At 40.8% G+C, this 16,778-nt stretch overlaps 1 protein-coding gene across 1 annotated transcript in view; it reads left to right on the forward strand.

The window, feature by feature from the left end:
- Positions 1–16,778, forward strand: part of LOC138566368 (contactin-3-like) — a 1,374,021-nt gene that overhangs the window by 1,037,830 nt on the left and 319,413 nt on the right. Inside the window, exon 10 of the mRNA XM_069643533.1 lies at positions 1,339–1,468. Within this exon, the coding sequence (XP_069499634.1) occupies positions 1,339–1,468 (130 nt within the window). The remainder of the gene's footprint in view (positions 1–1,338; positions 1,469–16,778) is intronic.

Genomic DNA, 16,778 nt, shown 5'->3' on the forward strand with positions numbered 1-16,778 from the left:
ACTGTAAATAAGGTGAATTCATCCATTCTCAACAAGACCTCGAAAATCATTGCGCAAATGAAAAACTTAAACGGAAAATTCTGTAAATTTTCATTGTTACCACTCAAGAAATTCTATGTAGGCAAAGTAGTTCCTGTCCTCCTCTACGGATTGGAGGCAAAACCTTTGCTGTGGAACTATGATTGGAACAAAATTGAGGGCCTCATTTGGAAATCATCCATTTGGCTACCAATGTGCACATCGTCAGTCAGTCTGAGGTTCGAACTAGGCTTGACCTCATTGAGCTGCTATGCAGAGTGGAAACTTCTCTCACTCTACCGTAATATAATCACAGCCAGTAAGGCCACTCTCTTTTTCGACATAAACCAACATCTAAAGAAAGCAAAATCAAATCAGCTATCGAGCCTAGAAGAGAAGATCGGACAGATTCTGCATAAGCTTGATTTAACAACAGAAATCCTTCTACCTACCCCTTGAAAGTAAAAAAAAATCTAAAAATGGCTGACTGGATCGACACAATCACAAGAGTTAGAAACCTAAAATCACCGAACTCCTTCCTGATAGTAGACAGGAAACTTGGAACCATGCCACGTTACCTGGAAAAATTCCCAGATCGCGAGATAAGGAACAGCTTTCTCAGACTACGTCTGAATTTAGCCTACACAGGAGAAATATTGGCTCAAAGAAACCAGGGAGAGAAGGCAATAAAATTCTGCGAAATCTGCCAAACTTCGAACCTCCAAACCTTGAAACATCTACTGTTGGAGTGCGAAGGCACATGGGCCATAAGAGTGTCTTTTCTGAGGAGATTCGTCAGCAGAGAAGAGAGCCTAATTCAAGATGCATTCTGGAACAGACTGATCTCCGGTCAGGAAATCATGCTCACTGCAGCGATAGTAAAAGTATCAGAGGAACTTACTATTCTAACAAAGTATCAAAAGATGACACAGCCTACTGAGCTTCCTGGCCGACACTCACTGGCCTCTCAGTAATCTAGTTATTCCCTGGTTTCCGAGAACCGTTCGTAATTTTATCTAAGGAAATGCACTATTCTTTTGTAAAGGTTTTCTTTTAAAACCAAAAACAAATAAATAAAAAAAAAAAAAAAAGAAAGTGCAAACTACACCACAATGATTGTAACTGAAAGTTAAAGGCGGGTATTACAACTGTGCTTTAATTCATGACTGTAATTACAAACGATAAAGAGACTTTTTGTTTTGATTCATTAATTTCCTGTAGTGTATGTTTACTTTAGATTCGGTACTCACATTCAGCTTTGTTCTCTGTAGTCATCAAAGTTGATATTTTGACTAACTAATGTATTTTCCGCATATGTAGGAACGGATCCATTTCGAGAACGGGGCCCTGACAATAGGAAGTTTAAAAGTGGCTGATTCAGGCATGTACCAGTGCTTAGCTGAAAACAAACATGGTGTGATGTACTCCAGTGCCGAGCTGAAGGTCGTGGGTAAGATGATTTCTGGTGTTCAAATATTCCCACTTTTTAAATGAAGGTACCCCCTAAATCAGTGATTGAATGAAGGTGAAATTAACATGTTATGAAGAAAAGAAACAGATGTATGTTATGTTGACACCTAGTTCACAAAGGATTGACAATGCAGATTACCAGTGATGAATAGTATCATGTAGTTCTGTTGAGAAGTCTGTTGATATGTTTCTCTCTTCGCAAAGTGGCACTCAATGATATAACACTCCGTGGAATACACTTCCACCCCACAATTCTGTCACAGAAAACAGGCTGTGTTTGTAGCTGAAACTAAGGTGATGCCTTCATGTATGCAGGGGAAGTCCACACACAATATTATATACACATTACCATGAGTAGAATGTCTACAGAAAAAGGTCCACTTCCCTATGCTTTTCACTATGAATCAATACACACACAGTCACTCCATATATCAATGAATATATGTCTTAATATTAATTTTTAGTAATACAGAATCTAGCCAATAAAATGGACTTCAAAAATGCCACTGACGCTGATTGGCCAGTGTCCTCAAATGCGTTTAGCTACTTATGCATCTCATTTATTTCGTTATAATTAAAAACACGTTTAGAATATATTCTCCATCATCACTAGCAAGTATTAGTAAAGAAACGTTGCATGCATATACAAACTAGTATCATTCAACGGAAATCTATTACCCCTTCCATGTAAATATGATGCTCTGGGTTGCTAGTATATGCATGCATTTTGATCATGTGTTGGCTCTCAATCTGCAGGTTTGCGTTAGGGAAGCAGTGCTAGCGATTTAGAATGCACAGTAGGATTATGTGTCTACATTTTGGATTCATCTAAGATTATGATTTTCTGAAAGGATGACTGTGACTGTCAATTCCCTTGAATAATGTGGGTATATTTACCTAGTGGACCTCTTCCTTCAACACAAGATCATTGGTAAAATCATAGCATTTATTTGGAAGTGCACCTTTTCTATAAGAATGAAAATGCAAAACTCAATTCCATTACAATCATTCTTTCTAAATATCTATGGCTTTCAGAGTTGTGGATTTATCAGTTCTCTGTTATGATATGAATTGTGGCCACCTATTCACAGTTGTTGGCTATAGCTGTGAATGCCTTAGGATACCATTTATTCAGCTATCATTTACAAAAATGCAGCACTTGCTGTGCTGGGAACTTCTCCGATTTTACACTGCTCACACAACACAGAAGAAAGTAAAATACAATTTCTTCCTATTTAAATGTAATCTCATTCAGCTTTAAGCACTGTGAGAGCAGGAGACACCTCACACTAATAAACTAAAGTGCCCGCTTCTCATTCGGTTAGCAATTATTTATCAGGCCTGCACTCTGTGCACAGCAATGCTATGTTTTGTGCAAGACATCACATCTCACTTCATTTCAAATATGGTGAGAAAGCACTGTTTTGTGTCACACTAAAATATAAACTATTTAGAATGAGCTCTCCTTTAGTGAAAACAACCTAATTGTCCAAACATTCCTGGGACTTAGCAGAGACATGGTACTAGAGGTCACCTCTATAATAACATTGGCAGAATTTGCATTCTCACATTTTAATAATTATTTAAGGTTCTGATCCAGGATGGACACTCCAGAGTGCTGAAATGAACCCCACCAGCATCTCCTTCCTCTTGGAAAGCAGGTCTGCCCTAGGTTCAAGTTTCCTCATCGAAAAGGCCCATTCTTACCCAGTGGAGGCATTGCTACCGCCCTAGAAACTGGGTTGCACATGACTTCTTCCTTGGGGTTTGCCGGTGAGCGGTGCGCACCTGTTTTCCAAACCAAATTGCTGATGGTTTCCAGTTAACATATATTGGAATCCAGCCAAACAATATATCTCTATTTTTTATTCCCTTTTAACTCAGACATTTGACTCCTGGTTGACGGCAGGCTACCGGCATGCTATGATTGTGGGAGGTTGGGGGGGATTTTAATGCCCATCATGCCGAGGGACAGAAACTCAATCTTCTCTATATTGCGCAATTGACCATAAAAGAGGGCCTGACGTGGGACTGCTTCATGTCTATTTGGGATATGCAACAATTAGAAGTTCAGAACACCAGGGATCAACCATTTTTTACATGGCACTGGGTACTGTAACATCATGGATTGATTATTTTTTGGTCTCCACCCCTCTTAAATCTAGATGTTCCAACTTGCTTTTTCATGATCCTGGGGCTAGTGATATACTTTACTATCAATGAACCAAAACTAGTTAGGCATGAAGTCTGTCCCTATCTAGTACCCATAGGAACGGACAGGAATGGGTCAACGTGCTGCTGGGATGGAAGAGTGTGAAGAAGAAGACTTTAGATCAGACAGGACCCCTCTCTGACTAGGCGCCAAACCTTTGGATGTATGCATTACTGAATCCATTAAGAAGTTATTGTTTGAAACAGATCTATGAACAAAAAATTCCTATCCCAATTCGTTTGATTGCAAAATCAGGCACTCCAAAAGGGATAAAATGGCATGCTATTACAAGATTAAGTGGGGAGGCCTCGTCGATGGAGGAGTTTGTCACAACGGCACAGGAATTTTGTCAAAAATAATTGTGGGCTGCCTGTTCTGGATTCTCTGGAATTCAAAATAATGTGTATTTCATATTTCATCATGGTGAAGGCAAGCCCCTGAATGCTCATACCAGAGAGAAAACAACCCACTAGGAAGAAAGGCCCAATCTTGTAAGGATAACACGTTTTAATCTCACACACAGATGAGAGTAACAGCAAAGAACTCTGCTGCTAAGAACGTTAAAGCAGAGGGTACAAGCAGATGCTTAAGAGGAGACACATCGTCATTGTGACACAATACATACAGTAAACATGTGCATGGCTGGTTGGTGTGTGCCTTTACAGGATCTGCCTTCCCCATAAGGGATGCCAGGTCATTGGTTCCAGCCCAGTCCGTCCGTCTTCCATCACGTGGGTGCTGCAGAGATCATCTTCTCACTGACAAAGGTCAAAGAACAAAATAACTACACTTGAAACACTTGTGTATAGGCGTGTTATAAATGCCATATCATATCACTCCTAACACAATGCTACTTTATCATTATAATGTGCACCTGGCAGGCTTTAAGACTGCCACAACTGAGGGTTTAAGGCACCCCAACCTCCACACACACCATTTCACTCACTCCCTTCTGCGCCACCCGGCTCTACGGTCTCCAACCTCATTTTTAAGTATAATTGATCCCTCCCAGTACCTCGCAATACAAATTACATAATTGTAGCTCACAGACATGCAATGTCTGCTCTCTTTGATCATTCAACACTTGTTACTTTTGGGGTGATGGTCCAAGGGCACCTGCTGCCATGGAATTCAGGGATCTTGATGTTAAGGCAGTTTTATGGGCTATAACTCATGGTTGCCTGGGGATGGGCCAGGTCATGCTTTGGCCAGTGTAAGATAACATGCACACCAGGTGCAGGTCTATGATCACGTCCTTGTAGGGCACATCACTTGCGGATAGAAAACCATGTTTGGAACACGGTTAGAACAATAAATTAGCTTTATGGTGGTTGTGGATGTCCTCATGGGAGCTCGAGCATGGCTGGAGATTTCCCTGTGCCTCACAATAAGGGCCTAGTGCATAAAATGCTGCATTCACCGCACAGGCCTTGTCTCCAAACTATGGTTACTAACATCTAAACAGAATCCACTAAAATCTATACAAAAATGGAATTCTTGCTCGTGCCTTGGGCTACACTATTTGGGTTGATTATATTGGAGTGGGATCCTACCATTGTCTCCCCTTGCCCCTCGGCCATCATAGTGCTTCAACTGCTGCTCGCCTTACTCTAAAGCACTTGGGCGGGTGGGATGGGGTCGCCCCTTCCCAACAATGACAACATTACTCATTGATGGAATATGAATTTCTGGATTCCCCTGATCCTCATGAGCCCTGGGACATGCAACATAAATATGCGTAACTTAATATGAATGATGTATTATTATTATTTTGGATTTAAGCAATTATTAATCCTCCTACACATATCCTACACATATTTAGGCATATTAGATAGATGAGCGTTCCATGGTTGTAACACAATTTTGGGAGGCTTTCATACCCCGGGATGCTGGTTTCTTGCATCTCAATCAAATCTTGCATTGATTGCTTAACAGGGCTCTCATTGAAGTGTGTATTTCTTCACTGCAGCATCATTACGGGTAGAAATTTCAAACAGCACTGGGCAATTCCTACTTTGGTTGTTTGAAGATAATATTTCAGAAAGTACAGTGTTTTGATCCCAGAAATTGGTCGCTCCGCCTAACACCTGACCACGCTATTTAAATAGCGGGTCATGCGTACCTGCGTGCGCACACTGGGCGAGTGCACAATTGAGTGCTAGTCACTGTTTGTGCTGTGAGTTGGGTGAGTGGGGTTCTTTAAATATGCCGGCAGCCAGAAAACAATACCAATTGCATAGTAACGCAAAACTGGCTTGCAAACTTGTTGATTGGAAGGAAACCGCTTATTTCTAGAACCAAAACCACAGATTGTACATCCTCAGAGAGTATGACGTGGAGGGTGATTGAAATGGTTTGGGACAAAAGAGGAGAGCCTTCTAAGATGCAAGATATGATCACCACTTAACTGAAACCTACTAATAAGCCATGCTGTACTGCTACAGAAATTAAAAACGTGGAACCTGCATCTGACAATCTTATACTTCATCCATGAATTGTAATCTGATACTATAACACAAATCTGATTGAATCAGGAGGGTACCCTTAGCAAAAAAGTTAACACAAACTTTAGCCTAAAACAAGGCTTTACATTGGCCCCGACCCTCAATAATTTAAATGTGGCCGATATGGGTCAGCATATGAGGGACATTTGTAACTTCCCCCTTCCCCCAAAAATTGATAAAGAATTTGTCAGCTGGCTACTTTTTCAGACTATACCTTTCTGGTTGATCGTACTCCCATCGGATTACAGCAGAGTATGATTAGTGTATGTGAATACTCCCAATTGAATAACCTAAGTATAAAGTATAGTAAAACCAAAATAATGTCCATTGGTTATAACATCAAGGGTAGAACTAAATTAGTTCGATGATGGTTGGAGTATCCATTAAAGTTGTAGACTTGTATATATATTTAAGGGTACTTATATCTAGTACATTGAGCAAAACATGTCTGGAGAAGTACGTCTCCCAGAAAGTTGAAAGAAGATTTGTAGCTATTCTTCATCTACTTGGACAGGAGGCTGGTTATTCGACCAAAGCTTTAGTAAAACTCTTTAAAACCTGTATTATTCCCTGTCTCAACTATGGACAGGAGATATTTATAAATAGAGAATGACAGTGGGTATAGAGGCTTGATGGGAGATTGTGGAGAAGAGCGCTTGGGCTACTTAGAAATACTCCAACTGATGCGATACATTGTGAACTGGGATTACTATCTTTAGACACCCACTTGAGAATAAAAATGGGAATATTTTTTCATTGTGCTCTTGATAAAAAGGATGACAGGGACTCTATATTCAAAGCCTTTACTAATGTATTGGTGGAAGTAGGGGCAAGAAATCCCATAAAGGAGTGGTTGGACGATGTACATCTGTTCTTTGTAGAGATAGACTTCCAAATTAATGCTGATGATCCCCTCGGAGTGTTGGAAAAGAAACAAAAAAAACTGCTGCCTGTTGGGATCGCAATGAAAATGTCTCTTAGTTGGGGAAATTAAAAAAATGTGGATCATATGTGCGTCAAGGATTCCCAGTAAATTATCCATGTCATTACATTGTCAAACTCTTTGACCCCAGAGTGAGAAGATTTGTAATGTTTTTACATATGGAATTGCTTCCTACGCTCTCCCGAACTGGTACCTGGGTTGGCCTACCATATGAATCTAGAATATGTAGGTTATGCAATCTAGCAGTTGAAATGCCCAGACGCTTACTTACATCATGCCCAAAATTTAAGGACATGAAAAGGGTTATGGAAATTGAGATATGAATTTACGAATCCAGCCTATGATGATGTGTGGGCAAGCATATATTCAGGGAAATCAATGATATTAAACTTTGTGGTCTACTATATGTGGAAAAAAATATAAGAGTTGTTATGAATGATTTTTATGTTTGTTATCATCATGATGTAGTATTGAAAACAAATGTATAGTTAGATAAGTACATTGATCTATTTCTTATATGGGTATTGTTTTTATATATTACTAGTTTTAGTTCTTACATATGCCATGTTTTTTAGAATGAATGTATTGCAATTAATCTAATGAAATTACTGTCTTTTATACTGTCTGAATATATGTCTAAATGTTTATGTGTTTACTATGTGTTATATGGTTTATTTAACTGAAACAACACAATAAAAAAAATAAAAAACACACTTTTTCTTTCATTTCTACATCATAAGGTTGCAGAACTATTATGAAAATAATGTTAATTCAAATGCTTTCACAACTTTAAAGCATGGTTAAAGCCTTAAGTTTCAATTCTTTGAATTCTGAAACCCTTTTGTTAGCATCATGAGTCATGTAAACAGCTCTAAGAGACTTCATTGTCTATTGGGCATCTGGGCAGCTTTATTTACTTTAATAATTGTCTTAAAGAGGTCACACTTTAAGTGAACTACGACTCTTTGAGGCTGGGATTTTGGAAAACAGATCCCTTTTATCTTTGGCAAGACTGGGGATTCAGCATTGCTTGAATGTAAAGATGTTTCTATAAAGAAGAGTAACCATACTCATGAATATAACTTACAGATTGTTCAAATGAAAAAAATGTTTAGGAATAACACCACAGTAGCGAGAACCCTATTCCCTGAAAAGTCTTCGACTGAAATAAGGCAAATTAAAAGCCAATATAGGAATTGGATCCAAACACAACAAGCCCAAATTTCTCAAAATGATGCACAGAAAATGTTAAAAGTTCTACAACAAAGATACAAGAGATCTTTGGGCAATAATTAACAATAAGGAAGTTCAAATGATAAAACTAATAACAGGTGTATCACAACAAGACTGGATAATGGATTTTTCAGAACTATACAGCCTACCTGACGATACAAATGAAGTGCCCAAGAATACTAACGCAACCTGGGAAATCCACTGGGACCTGAATGAAATTCAGACTCATATTGAACATCTTATTAGCTCAAGAGCTCCTGGACCTGATGGCCTTACTAACGCCACCATTAAAAAACACCTGAATCAATGGTCTTGCTTATGTTTCCAACTTTTTAACATCATTGGAGCTTGTGGCTTGATACCGAATACGTGGAAAACGGCGACAATCATTCCAATCTATAAACAAGGCTGTAGTAATACACCTGCAAACTACCGTCCTATAGCGTTATTAGACCATCTGGGGAAAATCTTCACTGCTTATTTACAGAAGAAATGATATACTTGGGCAGCAACACATGGTCGGTTTCATCCAAGACAAACAGGATTTACGAGGAACATCAGCACAAATTTGAATATTATTTTGCTAAACTGCTTTAAACATGAAGCCATAAGGAAAAACATCTCTACCTTTGCAATATTCGTAGATCTGAAATTAGCATTCAATATGGTTAATGGATTTAAGCTCTGGGAACAATTTACAAACTGGAAATGTCTGCATAACGTTTGAGAACTAATGAAGGCTTTGTATTCGCAAACATCCATCCAGATATGATTATCATTAGATGGAATGAGGTCAGAACTTATTCCAACAAAGAACGGATTGAAACAAGGCTACCCTTTGGCAGCAACCCTTTTTATATTATATATTTCAGATTTACAAACTACTGAAGCGGCAACTGTGGGTGATCCACCTATCTTGAATGCTACAACATTTTTGTACATCCTATTTGCGGACGATATTGTCTTATTTGATAAGACACAAATGGGCCTGCAAAAACGATTAACAGCATTAGTAAAATACACAGATCAAAACAAACTCAAAATTAATATTAAAAAAATAGAAATAATGGCACTGACAACCCGCCCTAACCCAAAGAACAAACCGCTGAAGATCACCCTCAAAGGAGAAAGATTATGCCCAGCTCAAACAGTCAAATATTTATTTAGAAATCTGGGTCAAACAAACAACAACAGATATGTGATGGATGGAACACTTAAAAACAAAAGCTCTTTTGTTAGCTCGCCAAGCACTAGCTATCCATAAAAAATATGGAAAATGTTCCTTAATATCAGTATGGACATTCTAGATGCAAAAAGTGATAGCCATTTTGGCCTACTGCAGTGAGTCAATAATAAATATTCCAAGACAAACTTGGATTAAAATAGAAGCCATTTTCTGGAGGAAAGTTTTGCTACTACCAAAGTCATATCCGATGCCAAGAATTAGATATGAACTTGGAATACAATCATTGGATTTGATAGTCACCTGGAAATGCCTTGATCTATATAGAAAAACCTTGATTGACGACAATATACCTCCTATCAATATACTTCATGATGACTCAACTGCGACAAATGCTACAGTGATAAATGTCTGGAAAACATTGTAAACAAATGATAGAAACGATAGATGCAACTGAAGAAATGTTAAAAAAATAGGCCACAGATACTAAAACTGAAAATAAAAAGACATGATTGGATTAATACACAAAAAATTAAATCTGAGTACAAAATGAATATACATTCCTACTTCGATTTAAGAGCACTTAATGAACTGCCTCAATTCTTGAAACAATTTCCAGATCCTCACATTAGAGATCTATACTTAAAACTAAGATGGAATGTGCTACCTACTCGTGAATACCTTGCACATGCTCATCAAATCACAAAAGAAGAGAATTTGTGCAGATTTTGTAATCGAGTGTGCAGCAATATCTGACAAATGGGAACGATTTTCCAACATGCTCCCTCAAGCAGGCAGAAAAATGGACAGTAATGAACGTTGGGCATATATTATCACAGAAATTGATGAAGTACTGACTATGCGAGGCATCCAATTTTGGTAACCACTAATGTTGAACACTGTTGACACAGAGAGATTTTGATCTTGAAAGTCTAAATGGAACCAAATTTGCCGATATCAAGAAAAATCATCTTGGAAAGTAACACAAATGAATTTGCTAATTAATTATTATTCTTTTTTTTCAATTTTATGTCATTTTGTACCCTGTTTGAACAAAAATATGTAATTAATGGAAAACATTAATATTATAAAAATGTTTCAAGCTAAATCATGTTTTAATAAAAAAAAAATAATAAAGAAAATAAGCTTGAATGTAGGTGAGATGTGTCCCATTACTCAGCGATTGGGTACAGGTGGCTCTTTATTCTGTGATCGTAATGTGTTTTCATGACAAACAAATGTATGCACGCCATTTGTCAAAGGCAAACCTCCTGGGACACTTAAACCTTCCCCCCAGTTAATCATGTATGCAGGGCAAAGAAAGAGGAAATGGGCATCATAGGTATCACTGGAGAGCTTACAAAACAACCATTGTCAAAGTCACGTTAGAAAAGTAGGAATGTCCTATAATTTTGCACACTAATGAATCCCCTTCTTATAAAGTTGTGCATGTACTCACAATTGACTTCTACATGCATCATACATTTCCAACATCATACATCTCATATTTTCCTATTTTCATAATCATATTCTTAATGAAATGCATGCCAAACAAGAAATGCATGCCAAGATTACTTACATGATACAATATGAAGCTTCATTTGAAATCACATGGCAACACTGTATGGAATTACAGTATTGTGCAATATGTTGCTTCATTTGGTTTATGAAATTGCAGATGTTACAACGATCTCCAATGTAAACTCTAGCACCAAAACCCTTGGCTTTCTTTTACTCTCTACTATTGTTAGGCAGTAATGTTCTTGGTGATTAGATGTAATGTTGCTTTGCATTTAGCAGACTCCATCCATATCTCTTCATTAGTAGAGTTCTGTATAGTACAAAGATCTTTAAGCATTTCTTGTTGTGAGTGTAAAATTGGTTACCATCCAGTCTCTGGGCGAGATCAAAACAATGTTTTTGGTGTGTGGGATTCTCCATTTCTCAATTTCTCGGGTGCTGTCTCTCAGGGGAACAGGAATCATATTGCATCCCACATGTGCACACTTTTACTGGTAGATGATAAATAACATCAATCGTAAATGGGAATTAAGGGGACAGGAGGGTAGTTCAAGGGCAACATGATTGAATTGGAGGCAGGACAATGCAGAGCAACACATGTTTGAATCCTAGTCCTGCACTGAGATATTCGTCTCCTGTATTAACAGCATTATAAAATATGAATTCATTACATACCTGCAGTGAGACAACATTCTGTTGCATCTGCCTTTAAGTTGAGGCAGTCTCCATGTCTCTTAGTTTCACCTATAGTACTTAAGTAATATAAAACATGAATGAAACTTTCTCTCTAATGCTCACCACTTCAAACCCTCTTCTATATTCATCCTTGTGGACCTTTCCACTGTTTTTGACACTGGCAACCACTCCTCTCTCCTCCTCACTTTCGTGGACCTTGGTTTTTGTAAAACTGCTCTTCCCTGGACTGGCACCTACCTAGAAGGTCAATCATTTAAACACATTGGAACTTGCAAAACTCTGACTACACACCTCTATCTGTTGGTGACCCAAAGGATCAGTCCTTGGACCTCTGCTCTTCGCTCTCTGCATGTCTGCCCTAGGAAGACATATCTTATCCTTTAGCATTTACTATCACTTTTTTGCTGATGACACTCAAATATTTTTCTCCACTACCTCGTTCACCACACCAACTCTGAATGGATTACAAAATGGCTTACTGCAATTCTTCACTGGATGGATCTCTGCTGCCTCATGCTCAACTCTTCAAAAATGGATGTATTTTTTCTTCCGACTTCCAATGACATTGCAAACCTCCTAACTCCTTGCCCCCTGACCATTCTGCTCCCTCACCCAAGGCTCGCAATCTTGGGGTGCTCTTTGATTGAGGCCTACAACTGCAACATTCACTATCACAGCCTCTGCTGCTCATATGAACTTCCTAAAAACTCAGAAAATAGGTCACACTCTCATGCTCAACAAACTTCTTCCCTGGACTTCCTCTATACTCCTTCTTACCTCTAGCCAACGTCCTTAACTTGAGAGTGCTCTGCAAACTACCTAGATCTTCCCCTTGGTCTGCCTACTGAAAATATTCTGGTTAGCTCTCTATGCACAACTACTCTCTTTTCAAGTTCCTTCTCCTAGTCTACAAAGCTATTAATGATCTTGCTCCTCAACACATGTCTGATTTTATCTCAGTCCAACGGTTGATCTCTTCAAATCTCACTTAAACATAACTCACTTTTTAAAGACTTAGCTCACTCTACCCTCTCCCCCACAATGGCGGCGGGCAAGTCCTGCGGCTCACTCTGTGGTGTCCCGGGCCATGGCATCATCGAACTCCATGTCGATGTCCCGGAGGCGGGCCTCTGCCCTGGCCCCGAGGTCTCGCAGGGAGGAACTCATGGCCTGTTCCAACTCCCTGCGCGTCGCCTCGAGGCACTCTGTCTTCCTCAACGCCCGACGCATGGAGTAATCCGCCCTGACCATGGTGAGCCACGCCTCTTCCGCCCGCCGCCGCTCTGCATCTATGCGCTAGCCCAACCGCAGCCACACGGAAGACACATTCATTCCAGGGTCCTCCTGCCCTCTGGCCGATGCCCCCCCCTGATGTCGATGGCCCCGAGCCATCATTGCTCCCACCTAGAGCCTGCTCCTGCTGCTGCTGCTTCTGCTGTCCATGTGCCCTGTCCGATGATGCCTGCACATCCTGCATCAGCTGGTCTCCAGTTGTGGTGTCCACCCCTGCTGGACCACCGACTCCCGACTGTGGCAAGGATGGGATCTCCACCAAGCTGGCTGTGTTGGTCAGGCCAGGTCCACAGGGGACCCTGGTGGAATCTGGGCCGGAAGACAGCAGGGAGAACGACTGGCGCATAGTCTCCACAGAGGAGGAGAGGTCCGCCAGAGTGCGCGTCACATGTAGGAACCCACAACCAGGGCCCCTCCCAACAGTGCCACGTCGCGACGCTGCTCTTCGTGATGGCGTACGTTCTCTGCCCAGGAAAAACGCACATCATCACGAATGTCATGCGTGCGCAATGCAACACCAATCAGGACGGAGCCCATACGTTCATGGGACCCCTCATCTGCAGGTAGTGGAGAGGCAGATGACATGGCACTCTCCCCTACCTGCGGACGGGCCTGGGACGGGGCCTCCCTGCTGGTGAATGGTGGTGCAGTCACAGGGTCAAGGACAGAGACATGCACAGGCCCCTCCGCGGTGACTTGTGCTGCCTCCTGACCCTGGCCGTGGACTGCACCACTTGCACTAGTGGTACTACCCCCACCAGGCCCCATGTGCGGCTCAGTAGCGGGCTCCTCCTCCTTTGTGGAGACCACCAACCTGGATGTCTCCATACCGTCTTCCGCCATTGCAAGCCCCTGTGGGGGCTCATCTGGCCCTTCCGCCACAGCCGTAGTGGCAGACGCGGCACCAGCCCCCTCGCTCCCGGATGATGGCAAGTCCTGGGAGGGTGGCTGGCCTTGCGTCGCTGCCCAGTGGAGGCATCCCCGCTGCATGGCTCCACAGCACCGTCTCCGCCCTCTTATTCACTTGACGCTGTGTAAAGGGAGTCAAAGAACACAAGCATCAGGGTACAGTACAATATTCCCCTAGACAGGAAGCAATAGCACATGAGTGGCAGTGTCTAATGTCACTTCCATCCTGTCCCTCCACAACACATGGGTGAATGCACACAACACACATGCATGAAGAGGGCATGGCGCCTGCAATCAATGATGTATCCTGCCTCCTGCAGGATCTACCCTGAGCCAGTAATAACAAGGAGCAGGAACCAGGCTGACTCAGGTATGTAGAAAGTAGAAACACGCTTTATTGTCTTAGTTACAGGTTCAGTATAGAAGTTAGGAGAGAGAGATCATTAGTAGCTTCTTCCCTGGTTCCCTGCCCAGCTCCAAGTCCTTAACCGTCTTCTTTGGAATCCCCAGGTGCCCCAACACTCCAGGCCCCCCTAGCATTCCAACACAGCTATCACACTGACTCAGACCTCATTCATACTTATACAAGATACAACACATCCCCCCCTTTTTCAATCAAAAGGAAACACACAAACTCGCAACCATGCTAGGACTAACACCCACAACATTTCTACTACTCCTTCTACCCTGGCCTGCCACACCAGGGTCTCAGTGCCGCCACCACCAAGCACAACCTTGCCACATGGACAAACAAAACAAAACTACAGACATCGACCCTCCTAAACTAAACACCTTCCGCCAAGACTGCCACTCTTGGCCTCAAGTCTGCCACACCTGAGCACAAACCAAAACGCCCCAAAATAGGCTAACTCTCTTGCCAAAACAGTGTAGCCACGAATCTTTTAAACTTACACAAAGGCCATCACAATAGTCCTAAACATGCCAAACAAAATATAACAATGCTTCATCCCCTCTCCCCTAAAAAGAACATGAAAAAGAATGAAAAAATCAATGAAAGTGACACACGATACAAAGATCACAAAAAAACACAACCACAAAAAGGAAGAATTTGTGGCTTAAAAATTGCATAGCAAATGCTATGAAAAAATGTTAATCTGCAATTACTACCAGGATGACAAAATAGTAGTGCGTTGTACATTCATATTTGCAAAAACCAAAATTTCAGATGGAAAAATTTTAACACTACCAGATGAAAAGAAACCAGTAGTGTAGTGCAATTTCAAAATTTTGCAAAACCCAAAAGCTCCGACACACCACTGAGATGAAAAATCAAATGGTGTGACCTGAAAACTCTGAAAATATATTGAAAAAAGTGTAATTCAAACTGAAATTAAATCCAGTAACCCATGCCAGTGTACAGTCCACAACTTCAATACTACATAAATACTGGCTAAACACTGTGTGCCCTCCACTACTATTAAATACCACTTGTAAACTGGCGTGCAAAAAAAAACAACAAATATCCTCCTCCCACATGCACCGCCTGGCATCACAGAACTAACTAGGGAAAACCCTAAACTCAACAAAAGGAAGCATCTTGCCGTGCGGTTACCTACAACGCAGACAAACTAGTGTAGCCCCGAATATGTAAACATACACTACTAGAGAAAAAAAAAATTCTCCTTTCCCTTCCTTTTCCAAACGCACCACTGCGTTGTAAATCCACAAAACAACTCCGAAGAGGGCCCATGCCCTTAGGTCAACTTCACTGGAACACCCTTCTGTGTCCAGCCTCCTCAAAACAAAACTTGGGGTTCCTCCTGAAGGTTTTATCTTACTGCCAATACACCTGGCCAGGGTGTATAAGCCTAAACCCCATTGCATGCATGCAACTCCCAATATTTTGTAGTCCAATATTGCGCAATCACTCCACTACAAACGTGCATATTCACGCACATCAACATCTACAACAAAGTAAGTCCAAACACATGCAACTCTTCGCACCGACTTACATCACATACCACTTACACTTAACTGCCATAAAAAGGCACTATAATTGCAGAACCTGCTGCCTCCAGTGCGCACACTTGCGTCACATACTCCCACACAATTACACTAAATGTTGCTAACAAGTGTAATCCCCAAAACGCTGTCCACAACATACAGACATTAAACGGAAACAAGCAAAAATCTCTAACATCTGAATTAAAATGTGCTGCACGACCAGCGATGGTGGTGATCAGTCACCATGCCGGGGCATCCTTGAAATCACCAAAAACCTCCCGAGTGATTTCCACAAACTCCTAATTGAAAATATAAACACACTTTCCATTTAACTTCATTGAAGACATGTCTATAGCATTTAAAAACAAGACATAGTGAACATTCCGCCTCCTAAAACTCCATTTACATCTCCAAACGTCATTAATGTAAACATCATGTAAAAATACTTTTCTGATTCCTTGTTTTGTTAAACCCATGGAAAATAACTATCACACGATCTTGGAACATTATCATGCACTCATAGAACAACACTTCCTGAACACAATTTTACTTCAAAACATTTTGGTAAGCTATGTTAAAAAAAACACATTGCATTTCTTAATGTCGTGTTCCATGCCAGTGTGTTGGAGAAACAATGATAATTTTATAAACACATTATATTCCCGAAATGTTCCAGCTTCATGCGGCTGCCGCTTCTCAAAATGTTACAGTTCCGCCTTTAACAAAACTGTATCTCCGTTTGCATTAAAACTCCCAAAATTAACCAGAATTCCTGAACCACTGCACTGCCTTATACAAATGTTCTCTTCGGTCTAACCAAACGACCTTAAT

This window comes from Ambystoma mexicanum, chromosome 2p, assembly GCF_040938575.1.
Source record: "Ambystoma mexicanum isolate Mex_15411 chromosome 2p, UKY_AmexF1_1, whole genome shotgun sequence".
Taxonomy (NCBI): Eukaryota; Metazoa; Chordata; class Amphibia; order Caudata; family Ambystomatidae; genus Ambystoma; species Ambystoma mexicanum.